The sequence below is a fragment of the Microcaecilia unicolor genome, chromosome 4, assembly GCF_901765095.1.
Source record: "Microcaecilia unicolor chromosome 4, aMicUni1.1, whole genome shotgun sequence".
NCBI classification, from domain to species: domain Eukaryota; kingdom Metazoa; phylum Chordata; class Amphibia; order Gymnophiona; family Siphonopidae; genus Microcaecilia; species Microcaecilia unicolor.
In genome coordinates this window covers 366,365,714-366,381,708 of record NC_044034.1, presented here as the reverse complement: position 1 = coordinate 366,381,708, position 15,995 = coordinate 366,365,714, and the positions used below count along the sequence as shown (strand labels likewise).

At 40.3% G+C, this 15,995-nt stretch overlaps 1 protein-coding gene across 1 annotated transcript in view; it reads left to right on the top strand.

The window, feature by feature from the left end:
- Positions 1-11,500, top strand: part of PRRG1 (proline rich and Gla domain 1) — a 79,201-nt gene extending 67,701 nt beyond the window's left edge. Inside the window, exon 4 of the mRNA XM_030202356.1 lies at positions 9,202-11,500. Within this exon, the coding sequence (XP_030058216.1) occupies positions 9,202-9,732 (531 nt within the window). The 3' untranslated portion in view covers positions 9,733-11,500. The remainder of the gene's footprint in view (positions 1-9,201) is intronic.
- The last annotated feature ends 4,495 nt before the right edge of the window (positions 11,501-15,995 follow it).

The window sequence follows — 15,995 nt, the reverse complement described above, 5'->3', positions numbered from 1 at the left end:
AAAAGTACATATTTCTGTACCTGTAATTTGTAAATATTGCAATTTCTGAAAGTACTAGAGCATCTGTGAGCAGTGTACCTAAGGGAACAAACAGAAAGGGAGTCAAAGAACTGAAAGACAAATAAAGAACTGTGGGGGAAAAAAAAGGAAACACAAAAGAGAAAAGCCCAGATTGAAAAACAAAATAGTATAGGTAATCTTGAGGAAATAAAATAACTATAAAAGAGAGGAAATAAAATAACTATAAAAGAGAGCAAAAAGGAAAAATAGAAAAAAAGAGACAGTCTCGGCGTAGTGAAACCCGAGTCAGAATCTCAGTAACATAGTAAACATAGTAACATAGTAGATGACGGCAGAAAAAGACCTGCATGGTCCATCCAGTCTGCCCAAGACAAACTCATATGTGTATACCTTACCTTGAATTTGTACCTGTCCTTTTCAGGGCACAGACCATATAAGTCTGCCCAGCAGTATTTCCTGCCTCCCAACCACCAGTCCCGCCTCCCATCACCGGCTCTGGTACAGACTGTACAAGTCTGCCCTCCCCTATCCTCGCCTCCCAATCACCACCCCCTCTTCCCCCCACCTGCTCCGCCACCCAATTTCAGCTAAGCTTCTGAGGATCCATTCCTTCTGCACAGGATTCCTCTATGCATATCCCACGCATGTTTGAACTCCGTTACCGTTTTCATCTCCACCACCTCCCGCGGGAGGGCATTCCAAGCGTCCACCACCCTCTCCGTGAAAAAATACTTCCTGACATCTTTCCTGAGTCTGCCCCCCTTCAATCTCATTTCATGTCCTATCGTTCTACCGCCTTCCCATCTCTGGAAAAGATTTGTTTGCGGATTAATACCTTTCAAATATTTGAACGTCTGTATCATATCACCCCTGTTCCTCCTTTCCTCCAGGGTGTACATGTTCAGGTCAGCAAGCCTCTCTTCATATGTCTTGGAACGTAAATCCCATACCATCCTCGTAGCTTTTCTTTGCACCGCTTCCATTTTTTAAACATCCTTCGCAAGGTACGGCCTCCAAAACTGAACACAATACTCCAGGTGGGGCCTCACCAACGTCTTATACAGGGGCATTAAAACCGCCTTTCTTCTGCTGGTCACTCCTCTCTCTATACAGCCTAGCAATCTTCTAGCTACGGCCACCGCCTTGTCGCACTGTCGTCGCCTTCAGGTCCTCAGATACTATCACCCCAAGATCCCTCTCCCCGTCAGTGCCTATCAGACTCTCCCCGCCTAACACATGCGTCTCCCTTGGATTTCTACTCCCTAAGTGCATCACTTTGCATTTCTTCGCATTGAATTTTAATTGCCAAACTTTAGACCATTCTTCTAGCTTCTTCAGATCTTTTTTCATGTTTTCCACTCCCTCCGGGGTGTCCACTCTGTTGGAAATCTTGGTGTCATCCGCAAAAAGGCAAACTTTACCTTGTAACCCTTCGGCAATGTCACTCAAATATATTGAACAGAATCGGCCCCAGCACCGATCCCTGAGGCACCTTTCCCTCCTCCGAGCGAACTCCATTCACCACCACCCTCTGGCGTCTGTCCGTCAACCAGTTCCTAATCCAGTTCACCACTTCGGGTCCTATCTTCAGGCCGTCTAGTTTATTCAAGAGCCTCCTGTGGGGAACCGTGTCAAAAGCCTTGCTGAAATCTAAGTAGATGACGTCCATAGCACGTCCTTGATTTAATTCTCCTGTCACCCAGTCAAATAATTCAATGAGATTCGTACTATAGACAAAAGGTAAAACCGGACGCCGAATGTGTAAAAAAGACTGGTAAAGGGAGCACTTTAAATATAAAGTGTTGTGAAAATTATAATACTGGCAAAACCGGAAAAATGTCAAAACTAAAAGACGGCAGACTAAGAACAGAGGGGCTGACCTGGCTGTTAATAAAATAGCATAAGAGACAGGACAGTGGGATCCTAGAGCAACCACAGTAGGACTAAGCTAGACTAAATATATAAATTACAACAGGCAGATATGGCACATGAACCAGACTAAACGTTTAAATAACACTTAACGTCAGAAGTAACACATAAAAAACAGGCAAAATATTTGAATTTAAAAATAAAATACGGTATTGTGAAAACCCGAGTCAAAATCTGTTTTTATATGTTTTTATTTGTTTAATTTATTTATGTGATACTGTTTTACATTTAATCTAAGTATTTTATATGAGAAGACGTATGTACAAACAGGGATAGGGAAAGTGATATGCAGCTGTGGACATGGACTGTGATAAAGGAGTACTACGAATCTACTACTGGAGTAACATACCTTTAAAAAGACCTTTAATGACAGATCTTTTATAAAAGTGAGTTAAAAACCATAAAGCTGATATAATGCTCTGTAATATAGGAATAGGATGCATTACTACTACTACGCAACATTTCTAAAGCGCTACCAGACTTACGCAGCGCTGTACAGTCAAACATGAAGAGAGACAGTCCCTGCTCAAAAGAGCTTACAATCTGAAGGACATAACAGAGACAATCAAATTAGGGCAGCATAGTACATCTGATTACACAATAGTTCATAGAGACAGACTAATAGATCTAAACAGCTAAAGACAATTAAGGTATGTAAATGCATAATACAGACAGATTGGTAGTGGTATTGAATAGAGGAGTAATGGGTAGGTTAAGTGCCAAAAGCAGAGTCGAAAAGATGGGCTTTGAGCAAGGATTTGAAGATGGGTAGGGATGGGGCCTGACGTATCAGTTCAGGAAGTCTATTCCAGGCAAAGGGTGAAGCGAGGCAGAAAGGGCGGAGTCTGGAGTTAGCGGAGGTGGAGAAGGGACCAGAAAGGAGGGATTTGTCCAGTGAGTGGAGGTTCCAGGTAGGAATGTAGGGGGAGATGAGGGTGGAGAGGTAAGGAGGGGCAGCAGAGTGAGAACATTTGTAGGTTAGTAGAAGAAGCTTGAATTGTATGCGGTAACGGATCGGAAGCCAGTGAAGTGAGTTCAGGAGAGGGCTGAAGTGAACATATTGGCTCTGGCGGAAAATAAGACGTGCCGCGGAATTCTGAACAGATTGAAGGGGGGATAGATGGCTAAGTAGGAGGCCAGTGAGGAGCAGGTTGCAGTAATCTAGGCGAGAGATAATAAGAGTGTGGATGAGGGTGCGTGTGGTGTGCTCAAAGAGGAAAGGGCGAATTTTGTTGATGTTAAAGAGAGAGAAGCGACAGGTTTTGGCTGTCTGCTGGATATGAGCGGAGAAGGAGAAGAATCAAAGAGGACTCCTAGGTTGCGAGCAGATGAGACAGGGAGGATGAGGGTGCCATCTACTGAAATAGAGAATGGGGGGAGAGGCGAGGTGGGTTTGGAGGGAAAGACAATAAGCTCAGTTTTGGCCATGTTCAGTTTCAGGTGGCGGTGTGACATCCAGGCAGCTATGTCAGTCAAGCAGGCTGAAACTTTGGCTTGTGTTTCAGCAGTAATGTCAGGTGTGGAGAGGTAGAGCTGGGTGTCGTCAGCATAAAGATGGTATTGGAAACCGTGAGATGAGATCAGAGAACCCAGGGAAGAAGTGTAAATGGAAAAAAGAGAGGTCCAAGGACAGATCCCTGAGGTACTCCCACTGCAGGTACGGTGGGAGAGATAAGAGGAGAACCAGGAAAGAACAGAGCCATGAAATCCAAATGAGGACAGTGTGGCAAGAAGACTATGATTGACTGTGTCAAAAGCAGCGGATAGATCTAGGAGGATAAGGATGGAGTAATGGCCTTTGGATTTGGCGAGGAATAGATCATTACAGACTTTAGTGAGCGCTGTTTCAGTCGAATGTAGAGGGCATTAGGGCCAACTGTGCGACATCGGTAAACTGCACACGCATTATAAAGTAATGACAGAAACACAGTGAGCACTATTCTTTAGAAAATAGTTACCAATATATTCAAGAGTTTTGATGACTGTTTAAATGTGAGCTATTATAACTGGTATATATATACCGAATAGTAGTTCTCTATTGAAAACGCTGTTTGCAGTGTGACCAAAAAACAGATAAATATACTATAATGTTACAAAACATGGGAGCCACGGTATATAATGAATAATAACACCACCACCAAAATGTGACTGCACGAGCCTAATGTATCTGTAAAAGTTTTGGGTGAGGGTCAGGAGTCCACACAAAGAATTATGGTAAAACATATTGAGAACTGCCCAACTATATTAAAAAAAAACTGACAGAGTACTACTGTTACCGGCCTACTAGAAGTAAAACAAGCATAACGATATAAACTGAATGGTACATAAGAACATAAGTATTTCCACACTGGGACAGACCAAAGGTCCATCAAGCCTAGCATCCTGTTTCCAACAGTGGCCAATCCAGGTCACGAATACCTGACAAGATCCCGAAAAAGTTCAATACATTTTATGCTGCTTATTCCAGAAATAAGCAGTGGATTTTCCCCAAGTCAATTTAATAGTGGCCTATGGACTTTTCCTTTAGGAAGCCATCCAGACCTTTTTTAAACCCCGCTAAGCTAATGTCCTTTACCACATTCTCTGGCAACGAATTCCATAATGGACGCTAAGAGGATTAGGGGAAACTACATTATCTTCTTGCTTGGATGGGCTTTGGCCATGAAGATAATACTTGGGAACCTGCTGATAATGTTCATTCCACTGCAATTATCAGATGCTTTCATCACTTCTACCCCCTAAAACCTAAACCTAGGAGGTGTGGGAGGGCAGTCAGATGAGGAGGTGCTGTCATACCCCTCACCTGTTTTCTGAAGTCTCCTATGGTCCAGCAGCCTGCTATGTCTGAGAAATCTTTTTTGCTTCCTGGAATTAAGCACTTCCTTTTTATAACCCTTCCAGGCATCACATCCTGTCTAGATATTTAAGGTCAACCACTCAGCAACAGGCTTCCTGGTGTCTTGCTGACTTCTGTGTTCCTACTTGCTTGTTTCTGCCCTGCCTTGATCCAGTGTTCCTGAGGTCCTGGAGGTCACAGATTACTGAGAGCAGATAAGTCACTTGTTGAAACTTCCTTTAGACCCCCCAGACCATGATTTAACTAGACCCAGACAATGTAAAATAAATACAGCGTGCCTTCAGAACTCGGCAGTATTTACCGATTAACTTTTCTGAAATGGCACAGCACTGCTAAAATTAAAAATCACATACCAATAACTCACTGCGATGCACACTTCGCTGGTCTAAAACGGGCCGCTTCAATGGAAAACTGATAATGGCATAATGTTGTGCTTAAAAATGCCTGAAAGTGGTGGGAAGACACACGCATGCTCACACAGCAGAAATGCAAATACGTAAATGGCACAGAAGATGTCAAGCCATTATACTGAAGAAATAATGCACAGAAGTACATGTAAATCTAAATCTGGTTGGAAGACAGTAGTAAGTGATGAAAATTGATTTCTAAATGCTCTAACATATGAAATATACAGGCCTTATCAAAGTACATATTTCTGTACCTGTAATTTGTCAGTCGATTAGCTGTCATTCCCAGTAGAGCACAGCAGAGCCAGGGGCATTTGGTTCCTATTTGGCTGCTCAGCACAACTACCAGATGGCTTTACTTAGAAGTCTGGACCCTTCTTCCCGCACTTGACCAGGACCCCAGTTACAGGCAAGGAGGTTTGATTGAGTAGACGGCATAATGTCAAAAAGTTGAAACCAATTAGGTTAGTCACTGTTTCTGCTCCGTACTATATATTTTTTTTTTTTAGATGCAGTGACCAGAATTGCACACTGTTTTTTCCATTCCTTTCCTATTAATACCTAACATTCTATGCGCTTTCTTAGCCGCCGCCAGTGCACACTGAGCAGAGGGCTTCAACATATCATCGATGACACCTAGATCCCTTTCCTGGTCGGCGACTCCTAATGTGGAACCTTGCATCCACGTAGCTATAGTTTGAGTTCTTCTTTCCCACATTCATCACTTGCACTTGCTCATATTAAAAGTCATCTGCCATTTGGATGCCTAGTCTCCCAGTCTCATAAGGTCCTCTTGTAATTTTTCACAATCATCTTGTGATTTAACAACTTTGAATAACTTTGTGTCATCAGCAAATTTAATTATCTCGCTAGTTATTCCATCTCTAGATCATGTCTGGATGCTATTGAATTCTGTTATTCTGTCTCACTGTATTTCCAGTTTTGGCACAATATTAAGTCATCACAAGGACAAAATATAAGAAAACCAATGGACTGCATTAGGGCTTATAGCCCATTTAGTTACGTTTAAACAAATGATAGATCTGCATGAAAGAAAATACTTGTTTTTATTATTTTGACTTATGAAAGCCACTTTTCCCTGAAAAATGCTGAAAACAGAATAATCCATTTGTACAAAAGAGATGAGGTGAAGATGTGATTCCATGTGCCCCAATTAAATTTAATTTTGCTTCCATTTAATTTCAGTATATTCCATCTTTCTGACACCAGTTTTCCAAAGGCAGATTACAACAACAGTTAAGATGAACTCATCAGTAAACAGGATATCCTCACTGAAATTTGACTATTAGTATATTGTATAGAATAGTATAGAAAAATGAGCATAAAATATAGCTTTTATTAGTGCTGTTTCCACCAGCTACAATAATTTTTGAAGCTGTTTTAGTGATACTGAGTTTTTATTTCATATTTATATTTTTTATTTTTGTTACATTTGTACCCCGCGCTTTCCCACTCATGGCAGGCTCAGTGCGGCTTACATATTATACAGGTACTTATTTGTACCTGGGGAATAAAATTCTCTGTTTTTGTTTCCCCAAGAGACTGACTTGGTTTTTTAAATATTGTAAACCGCTAAGAACCTGAAGGTATCAGCGGTACAGAAGTATATCGTAATGTAATACTGAGGATGCTTCTCTCTATGAAAAAGACAATACCGTCTAAACTGATGCACAGAGCTAAGCAGTGTACACATTTCCAAAAGGATTAATCAGAAACAGAAAGGAACTGCAACAATATAAAGGACAAAGCTCAAACATAACACAGAGAGGAGTCAATCGTGACCAGGACATTCAAATTAAAATACAGGGTTCAATCATAAACCCTAAGCTTAGATATACTGCAAGAGAGAGAGACTACACTAACAGACTAAGACCCAGATGCACGAACTCCACAGAAAGAGCCCTTCCCTACTACATATGGGAAGCTTTCAAGTAAATTAAAAAGTTGTAAATAAGTTTAAAAAAAACCCTTTTGTTTTCCACCTTTTTAAGTCAAAAGCCAACTCGAACAGCTTTTGACTTTTCACAGATCACACATAGGCAGTGCGTTATTTCTAATAATCTTTTTACTATTGTTTTCAATAACGTTTGCTGTTTTGGGTGAACAAGCATGGTGGTAAGCTCCGCCTTCTGGCTTCAACCAATATAATGGGCTAGATAGCCTCGTACCGTCTCCTGTTCTCAATCTAACCTCCTTGGTTACAGGTAAGCAAGTTCACTGTCACAGTCCTGGCTAGGAAGGAATGTGAGCCATTGCACAACAGCATCACTTAGTGGCCAGGTCCATGGTGCACTCATACCAGGTTCCAGACCCTGGCTGAGAACTGTTGCCTGCAATGACTGGGTTACATGGAAGTAGTGTTTAAAAATCAGGAGGAGAACCCAAGAGAGTTGTGACTGAAGATTTGTGGCAGCATAACACAAGAGTGGCTGACTTTAATTGAGCTGAAAACCAAGAGTATGAGAATCAAAAAAGAGTTTGACTCCAGTCTTTGGAGAAGGTTAGCAGAAGCAGATATTTCTCAGCCATTATTGTACTTGTAGTGGTGCATCATACCCAAGACTTACAGGGACCAAGAACTCAACACTCTGCACTTGCAAAACTTGAACATAGTAGTATAATTGCTTCAGCTTAGTATGAGACCCATTACACCATGTACTAGTGAATCGGACCAATTGTGGTGTTAAAAATCATAGCCGCCAATTAAAAAGTAAACAAAACAAGTATTCTAGAACTGTGTTTCCCAAGTAGGTCCTGGAGTACCCCCTTGCTAGTCAGGTTTTCAGGATCTCCACAATGAATATACATGAAAGAGATTTTCAAACAATGGAGGCAGTATATGTAAAGGAATCTCATGCATATTTATTGAGGAGATCCTGAAAACGTGACTGGCAAGGGGATACTTCAGGACCGATTTGGGAAACGCTGTTCTAAAATTATCCCTGCAGGATTCTAAGGAACTGTGTCTAAAGCTCTATAAACAACTCACCACCTGCTTTACCCATCATTGCCTGGGTGAGATACAACTGAGTCCTTGTTCATAATCTTGGGTTGTACAGTCATATTTACTGCAGCCTGAGCTGCTTTGATGGAATTGAGATTCACTTCTGATTTATAGGGCTCCTCAGGGCTGGTAACGGCGCAGTGTGTTTCAGGAGAGGTGTGGGAGGGAATGCAAATATTTCTGATGGACCCACTCAGACTCCTCCACCCCCACCAACTTCTAGCATGCACTCTCAACTCTGGAAGGTGTGGACTCTCCAAGAATATGGAGGTATAGCCCTCTGAAGACACGTGTTTTGATCTGATCTTGGGTGGCGTCCACAGGGAAATATGGAACTGTTCAGACCTGAAGTTGTCCTTTTTTTTTTTTTTTTTTTTTACACACTTTAAAGGATGCTTTATGGTCAAAAGTTATGACTTTTATACTATAATTGCCTGTATTTAAGGTGGGAGATCCAGGCTGTTTGGTACCAGAAGACTCAAAACTGGTGTGTAGTGTGCTGTTCTTGCACACCTGAATGAATAGGAAGAGTGGATAGGGGAGGGATATTTTGCTTTAATACTCATGAAACATTGTACTGTATAGTCCTTTTCATAGTTACATGGCGAAACTGCTATTTAAAAAGCATTGATGCAAACTACAATGGCTTTAAAAATCTTTGACAGTTCTACGTATAACTTTGGCTGTTTTGTGAATAGTGTCCAAAGTGTTATGTAGAGAAAAGGGGTGTGAATTTGGGTGGAGTCAGGGTAGGGAAAAAATTTTACTTTGAGTGACAATGGTTAAAAATAACAGGTCTGTCTCAATATATCATGATTTGTGTAAAGTTAGAATTGGATTTGCCGGTGCTTTTGAAAATACAGAGAACTTTAAACATAAGAAGTTGTATTGTGGCTGTGTTGCTGAATATTGAACTCATTGTGTAACAGGCTTTTTGTTTTTTTCATTTCTTTTTCCATTAGAGGGAGTTCTGGAAAGAATATACTAAAGGACTCCAGGGAGACAATTCCACCGGAAGCAGCTGGTATCCATTTTACCTTGCCTTCCCATTAATCGTGGGCCTCTTTGTCATCCTTGTGGTTATATTAGTGATCTGTAAGTGCGTGTACAGGAAGAAAGCCCGCAGCCAGTCTGTGTACATGCACAGTGGACCCCAGGCAGCCATGGGTGAGGCAGGTGCTGTATCTGAAAGCAGTGCTTATCCCCACCAGCAGTCTAGCACACTCCACTCCCCTATGGAGGAACTGTATGACAGTAGCGGGATGCCGACAGGATTTGCCAGTTATGGGGATACACGTTCAGACTCGGTGTCTACGCGTTTATCCAGTTGTGACCCACCCCCATCCTATGAAGAAGCAACAGGAGAGATGGGCCTCAGACACAGTGAAACAACAGAACACCATCTGGATCCCCCTCCCCAATATGAAGAAATTGGGAGCTCCAGCATACCCACTACTGCCATTATTATGCCTTCTACGGCTACCAGCAAATGAAGAAGAATGCATCCATCCCTCTTTTTCTACTCTTAATATTTTAATGGCCTTTTAAAACAGACCACCTTTAATGCGAACCCAAGCCACTTCCCTGCGATAGCCATTTGAAAAGAGAGAAGTAGGTCTGTTCCTAACAAGTGTTTAACACCAGCAGTAGACCAAGGGCTGATGCTGTTTATGAGCATCAATCTCCCTAGAGATCTTCACACTTCTTTCTCTCTCACTTTCATCTGTGATGCAGGGATTTGGTGATTGATTTTGGGTTCAGTTCTCAGATGCAGCAGAATTTTGTGTTAATTACCAATGCCTTGTTTTTGTATTATTTTTTTGATAGCTATAACATACTAGGTATTTTTCCATCACATAATTGTATTAGGTGAAACAGTCTCCAAATATATTCATGTTTAAAAATAGTGTAATGATGGAAAAAAGACTTAGCAAATAACAGCAGATGTGAAATACTGCTTTAAAGCCATAAGAGATGAGATAAATATCAAAGGGTGAGTTTGTACTGTAGTACAGAGATGGCGCAAAGTACTAAACAGCTTCAGACATCCACACATCACTCCTAACGTGATAATTTTTTTTTGTGAGTAATCCAGGGGCACCTGGTGTTTTCCCCAACTGTTTTCCAGGGCCACCTCCACCTACAGCAATGGAGGATCCTGCTGGTGTCCACATAATCCCTGTGGGAGTAATCAGCTTTTTAGTGGTCTACGTTATATTTGTGCTGATCTGGATGACAGTTCTTCTACTAATATACTGAAAATTTTGAAAGCTTTAACAAAAATGAAATGCTACTAACAAACATATTAGTGACTTACAAAGCACAGGCAGAACTTTTTTTTTTTCCTATTTTCACACCATCTGATGGTGTGGAAATCGATGGAAGGGTGTAAACAGCACTAGCTGGACTAGAAAATTTATCAAGGTGCTAGCCATAGCAGCAGCAGTGTGCAAAGGCTAAAATTACATCTTCAGTTGGGCCTGGCAGTCTTAACAGTTCTTTGCCAGCAACAGTAACTGCTGACGCCTCCTAAATTTGGCTGTCAGCACCCATTCTGCTTGTTCTGTTCCTCATATCAGCCCAACACGTGCCATCCTTCCTTTGTTTTCTGAAGACAATGTCTGCATTTGTCTGAGACCCTGCAAGTCAAGCGCATGTAGATATATTAAAGGCTGTAAATGGAACAATCAGCAGTGAGAAGGAACAGAAAGAAGGCTTTGCTAAAATTAAGTTTTGCCTCTGGAACAATGTTTACCCCTCATGTTCAGGCTCTACTTCCCAATGGAATGGATTATAGCAGACTTTAGCAAGATTGAATTTTATGTACATGCTGCTGGCTCTGGAAGGCTGAAAAGCTATTTCCCCCCATCATTTGCTTGTAATTATAGTTCTTGGGTCCTTTTTGGACACAGCTTGGGAATCTTGCAACAGAGAGGAGCTCAGGGCTTCTCCTCTGTAAGAGAAACATTCCATCCACTCTGCTTTGAATTAATAAGTGGCACTTTTTAGCAGATCCCATTATCTGTATTATTCTTTCCATGGAGTTACATTGTAAAGAGTTTCGCCTAACTAAGCCCCAAATCAATTTTCCTACCCTCTGCTGAAATTTATCAAATCGCAAGTGGGGGCAGCCTTTCCATTTTAATACATGAAGTTAATTCTAACTAAACTAACAGGATAAAAATCTTCATTTTATTCCTTGCTTTCTAATATATTTAATAAAATTGCATTAATACTGCCCTTTTTAATCTGTTTATCTTTTTAAGTAACTTATTTTTGCAGAGTAATTGTTTTGATGTATGTTTCTTTTTTAATTGCTACTAAATGTTTTTGTAATGAAAATTATTTTGGGATATCAGCCTGACCTCCTCAGTTGTCTGAGCTAATGTATAACTGGCCCTGTATTCACATCATACACTTTTGGTAGAAACATCTATTAAAATGTGTGTTGGGTTTTTTATTTTATTTTTAATAACAGCACTAAATCGTGTGTTTTGTGGAGAACATTTCTAAGACCATGTTGTGATTCTACTAAACAGGATTATACTTCTGAGAGATTGGGGCAGGGAACTTTAAACATCTAATTATAACATTTTAAACTCTTGGGCATATCCGAGATTATTTTGGGGTGGTGTTTAGGATTAAGAATGGTTGTTTATTTCTCTGAGCTATATAGTAATAGGGTCAGTGACTTTAAATGGTGATTAGTGAACAAGGGAATGAAACTGGGTTCTCCAGGGTTAGAGCCCTGTGCCTTATCCATTGTGTAATACTGCCAGCCCAGTCCCTGGGTATGTTAATTACATCCTGGTGGTGCATTAAAAAATACCCTTGTGAAGACAGCAGCAGCAATTTGACCTATTTTTTGGAGAGTGAGGGAGGGGTTTCTTTTGGATTTTTGTACTAATATGCTTAAAATGGAATGTAATAAGTGTGTATATATGATACATATACTTTTGTAAAACACATATCAAAATTGCATAGGTTCCAAGAATATCCCTCTTGAAATTAAGACTGATATGATGGTGATAATGTTAACCACTCAGAAAAAGCTTTCAAAAGGGTTACTTATCAGTGACATTTCAAAGTTTAAGTGCTTAAAAGTACAAATATTAATTTGCATATAATTAATTACAAATAAGACAGGAGCTGATACTTAGAGATGGGGTTTATACAAATACACAGTTCTAGAAGTGACTAGGTACCAAAGCTTCATATGCCTGTTTGTACTGCACCAGTTCCCAGGGCATTTCAGAGCTGTTCTGGTCTGGTGACAGTTGTGTTTTCAGGGTATCTACACTGAATATGCATGAGATAAATGTGCATACACGGGGTCTCTAACCTATGCAGCTTTATTTCACATATAGTCATTGTGGATATCCTGAAAACTGTTTAAACTCTTCAGGCCAAAGTGTGTTTCTGCCTTTTAATATGGCACATCAGACACCACAAATGTGAAGCTATGTTAAAATAAGACGGCAAAAATTAACACTGGCTCTGATTTGAGAACTTGCCCTCTAGTTACCTTGACGTTAGTGTTCTCGTTCCTTCCCGAGCAAAAAATGTTCTGATGTGCTGTAACACTACTTGAAATTATGCCAGGCATTGTACTGGAATGAATTGTGTATTGAGTTATTGCAGTTGGTGTATCATTTGTTAATTGTTAGTGTTTTGGCATGGACCATCTACTACCTTTGCAATGAATTGAAGTCAACTTTGATTCCACTGTATGGATAACAACAGCCTTTGATTGCAATATTGATCCGATTTTGGAAGGATTTGGTTTACATTAAATTATGAAACAGTTGCTCCTGTGTTTACAGGAGAGTTTACATATCTTTTAGTATGCTGAATAAAGCTGATTTTAAAAAAGTTGTGTGTTTGTGTGCTTTGGTCATACAAGTCTCAAAATACATCTACTATTGTGCACTTAGGAGCTTAACTTTGATTAGAATGTACTTGTCTATCTGATATTTTATAACTTTCTTCTTTGGGGAAATGCTTAGGCTTTGTGGATAGAGGACTTGAAGGAACGTAACTACAGAATGTGAAACTTGGCTTTGCAAAATGCTGAATAGATCCCTTGATGTTTCTCCCTTCCTGTATGAAGTAGAGATTGAGTCTAACCAATTACTGAATCTAAATAAAGATTATTGGGGGGGGGGGAGTCAATTCTCAAAAGGTCACCAAACTCCAGGTGACAGGATGAGGCACACTAAGCGTGAATTCTATAATGGCAGTTCTATGTGGAACTGCTGTTATAGAATAGCAGCTTAAGTCCACAGTTTTGCACCCTATACCTAGGCAAGAGCACCTGAGCCACAAGTGCTCACGCCTGTTGGCATTAGATGTGTAACTCATAGGCATGCCCCTCCTATAGCCACACCCCCTAGAAATTGTGCATGCAGCTTCTCGAATAGTGACGAAGGGCAGTTGCAGGCACAATTGCCAATTAATATAATTTAAGCCAATAATTGGCTGTTAATGCTAATTAACAGCCAGTCATTAAATTAAGCTGTGCACACACTGACCTTGTTCTATAAATTACATCTGCAACCTTGCTTCCTAAGCATAAAGTTTGGAAGCTTCATTTTAAAGAAGTAGGAAAGAAGTAGGGTGTTGGTTCTTCAGTGACACTCATGTGCCATCATCTCAGAAAGAGCTGTCGCTGACTCAGCTGTTTGTGAAAGCCGAAGTGGGGTGGAATAAGTTAAAATTGTTGGGATATAGGGGGCAGCATCTGTGTCAGCAGTAAAGTAACATAGGGAAGGACCACTTCATTCAGTGTGTGACTCTGGTGCAACTTCCACTGCCCCCCAATATTAATTTGTGTATACCACCACCACAACTTGCCAAAATGATCAAAGCAGTGTACAATTTCAAAAAGCGTAATGCCCACACTCCCCCAACCCTTACCTCCAACTCTTAGATTTCTTCCATCCTTTGTTACTAATAGTAATATGCACCCTGATTATACTCAGGGGAACTATGTGCCAAAACATCATTATGAAAATAATTCTATATATTAACCAAACAGTATTTGAAGTATTCTGGAAATATGTGCAGGTACTTTTAACACTGTGCTCCCAGTCTGTCCTCAGTCCAGCATGTGGTCATGTGAACAGCAGTGTTCAACAGCACAGTAGTAGAAATCCTGAGATTAGATCAGTGGCAACCATAATTTTTTTTTTTTTTGTAGCTTGCCTAACAGCCACTAGGCTTTAGATCTGCTGTCCTTTAGTTTATTGTTCAGTTACCAAATATGTTTTGCCTCAGGTACAAATTGTGAGCCCTCCTGGGACAGAAATATCCAGTGTACCTGAATGTATCACCTTGAGCTACTACTGAAAAAGTGTAAGCAAATTCTAAATAAATAAAATAAATGTTTTATCTATATTAGCCTAATGCTTAGAGTAGCAGGCTCAGAACCAGGGAAGGCAGGGTTCAATTCCCCACTGCTATTCCTTGAGATTTTGGTCAGTCACTTGACCATCCATTGCCTCAGGTGCAAACTTAGATTGTGAGGGACAGGAATTATACCTCCCTTACCTGAATAATAACTTGTCTTGAGCTACTACGGAGAACAGTGTGAGCTAATTCCAAAATCTAATGCCAGGCATATTGTGAAGGAATAAAGAGCCCTCCAAAAGTCACACAGGATCTATACAGCAATTCTATCATACCATAGCAGCACTAATTCTGAGGAGTTACACAACATTGCAGTGGCACTAAAGCTAGATTAGTACGGATTGATCCGACACAAGCATTAAATGGTAACAGAATACCTAGCCTCTTTCACACATGCAGAACAGAGATGAGACCTCACCAAGTATAGTATTGTAGATCTTAATATTTAATTTGAACTACTGTCCCCCACAGATTAATACTTAAGTGGAACGGTAACTACGATCCAAAAATGTTCAATAGAGTTACTCTGTTGCTGATAAGGCTACACTGGCGTCCACTCAAGGATAACATTTAAATTGGTGTCTTTTATCTTTTTTTTTTTTGTCCCCTACCTACTTCATTTTCCTTTCACCAAAAAGACTTTTAGAATAAAGGATTGGGTTTTATTGAATTTTCCAGTTTGTAAAGGTATTTAAGCACATTTTGGAAAACTCATTTCCTTCCAAGCTCTCTTAATCTGAAACAATTTGCTACTGTCTACATATTTATTGGATTGGCTTAATACATTTTTTTTACTAGCTTTCAGGGGCCAAAATTTACTTCCTAAAGTCAAGATAGTATAATGGTAGTTATTTAAAAGAGCATTTATACCATTTTCCTAGCTGATGCCATTCACAATGGTTTACAATGTATTCAGAAAACTGTATTAACCTTTAAAGTGGCATAACATGTCTGCCACACTACTTCATCCTTAAGGTGAAATTTGTTTGTGCCTGATAATTTCCTATGTCCTGCTAGACAAGTCCCCAAACAGTAGATGGAGGCAGAGTACACTGAAGTTCAGTGACACCACCACCACAAGTGCAACCCTGTGTGTCTTCAGTATACTTTTACCGAGGCAGATATGGCTAGAACGTAGAAACTGAAAGTAAGAACCGCCTAACTAAACATTTGACATGCAGTGAGTTCTACCTCAGGTTAGCCATGATTGATTGTTCGCTCGCTCTTTTTCTTTTTTGCCCAAGAGGTCCACATCTCTGGATGAGGAACCTGAATCTAGGAATATGAAAACCTTGCTATAACTGGTCTACCAGAACTCAAGGAAAGGAAATTATAACGTACAAACAAA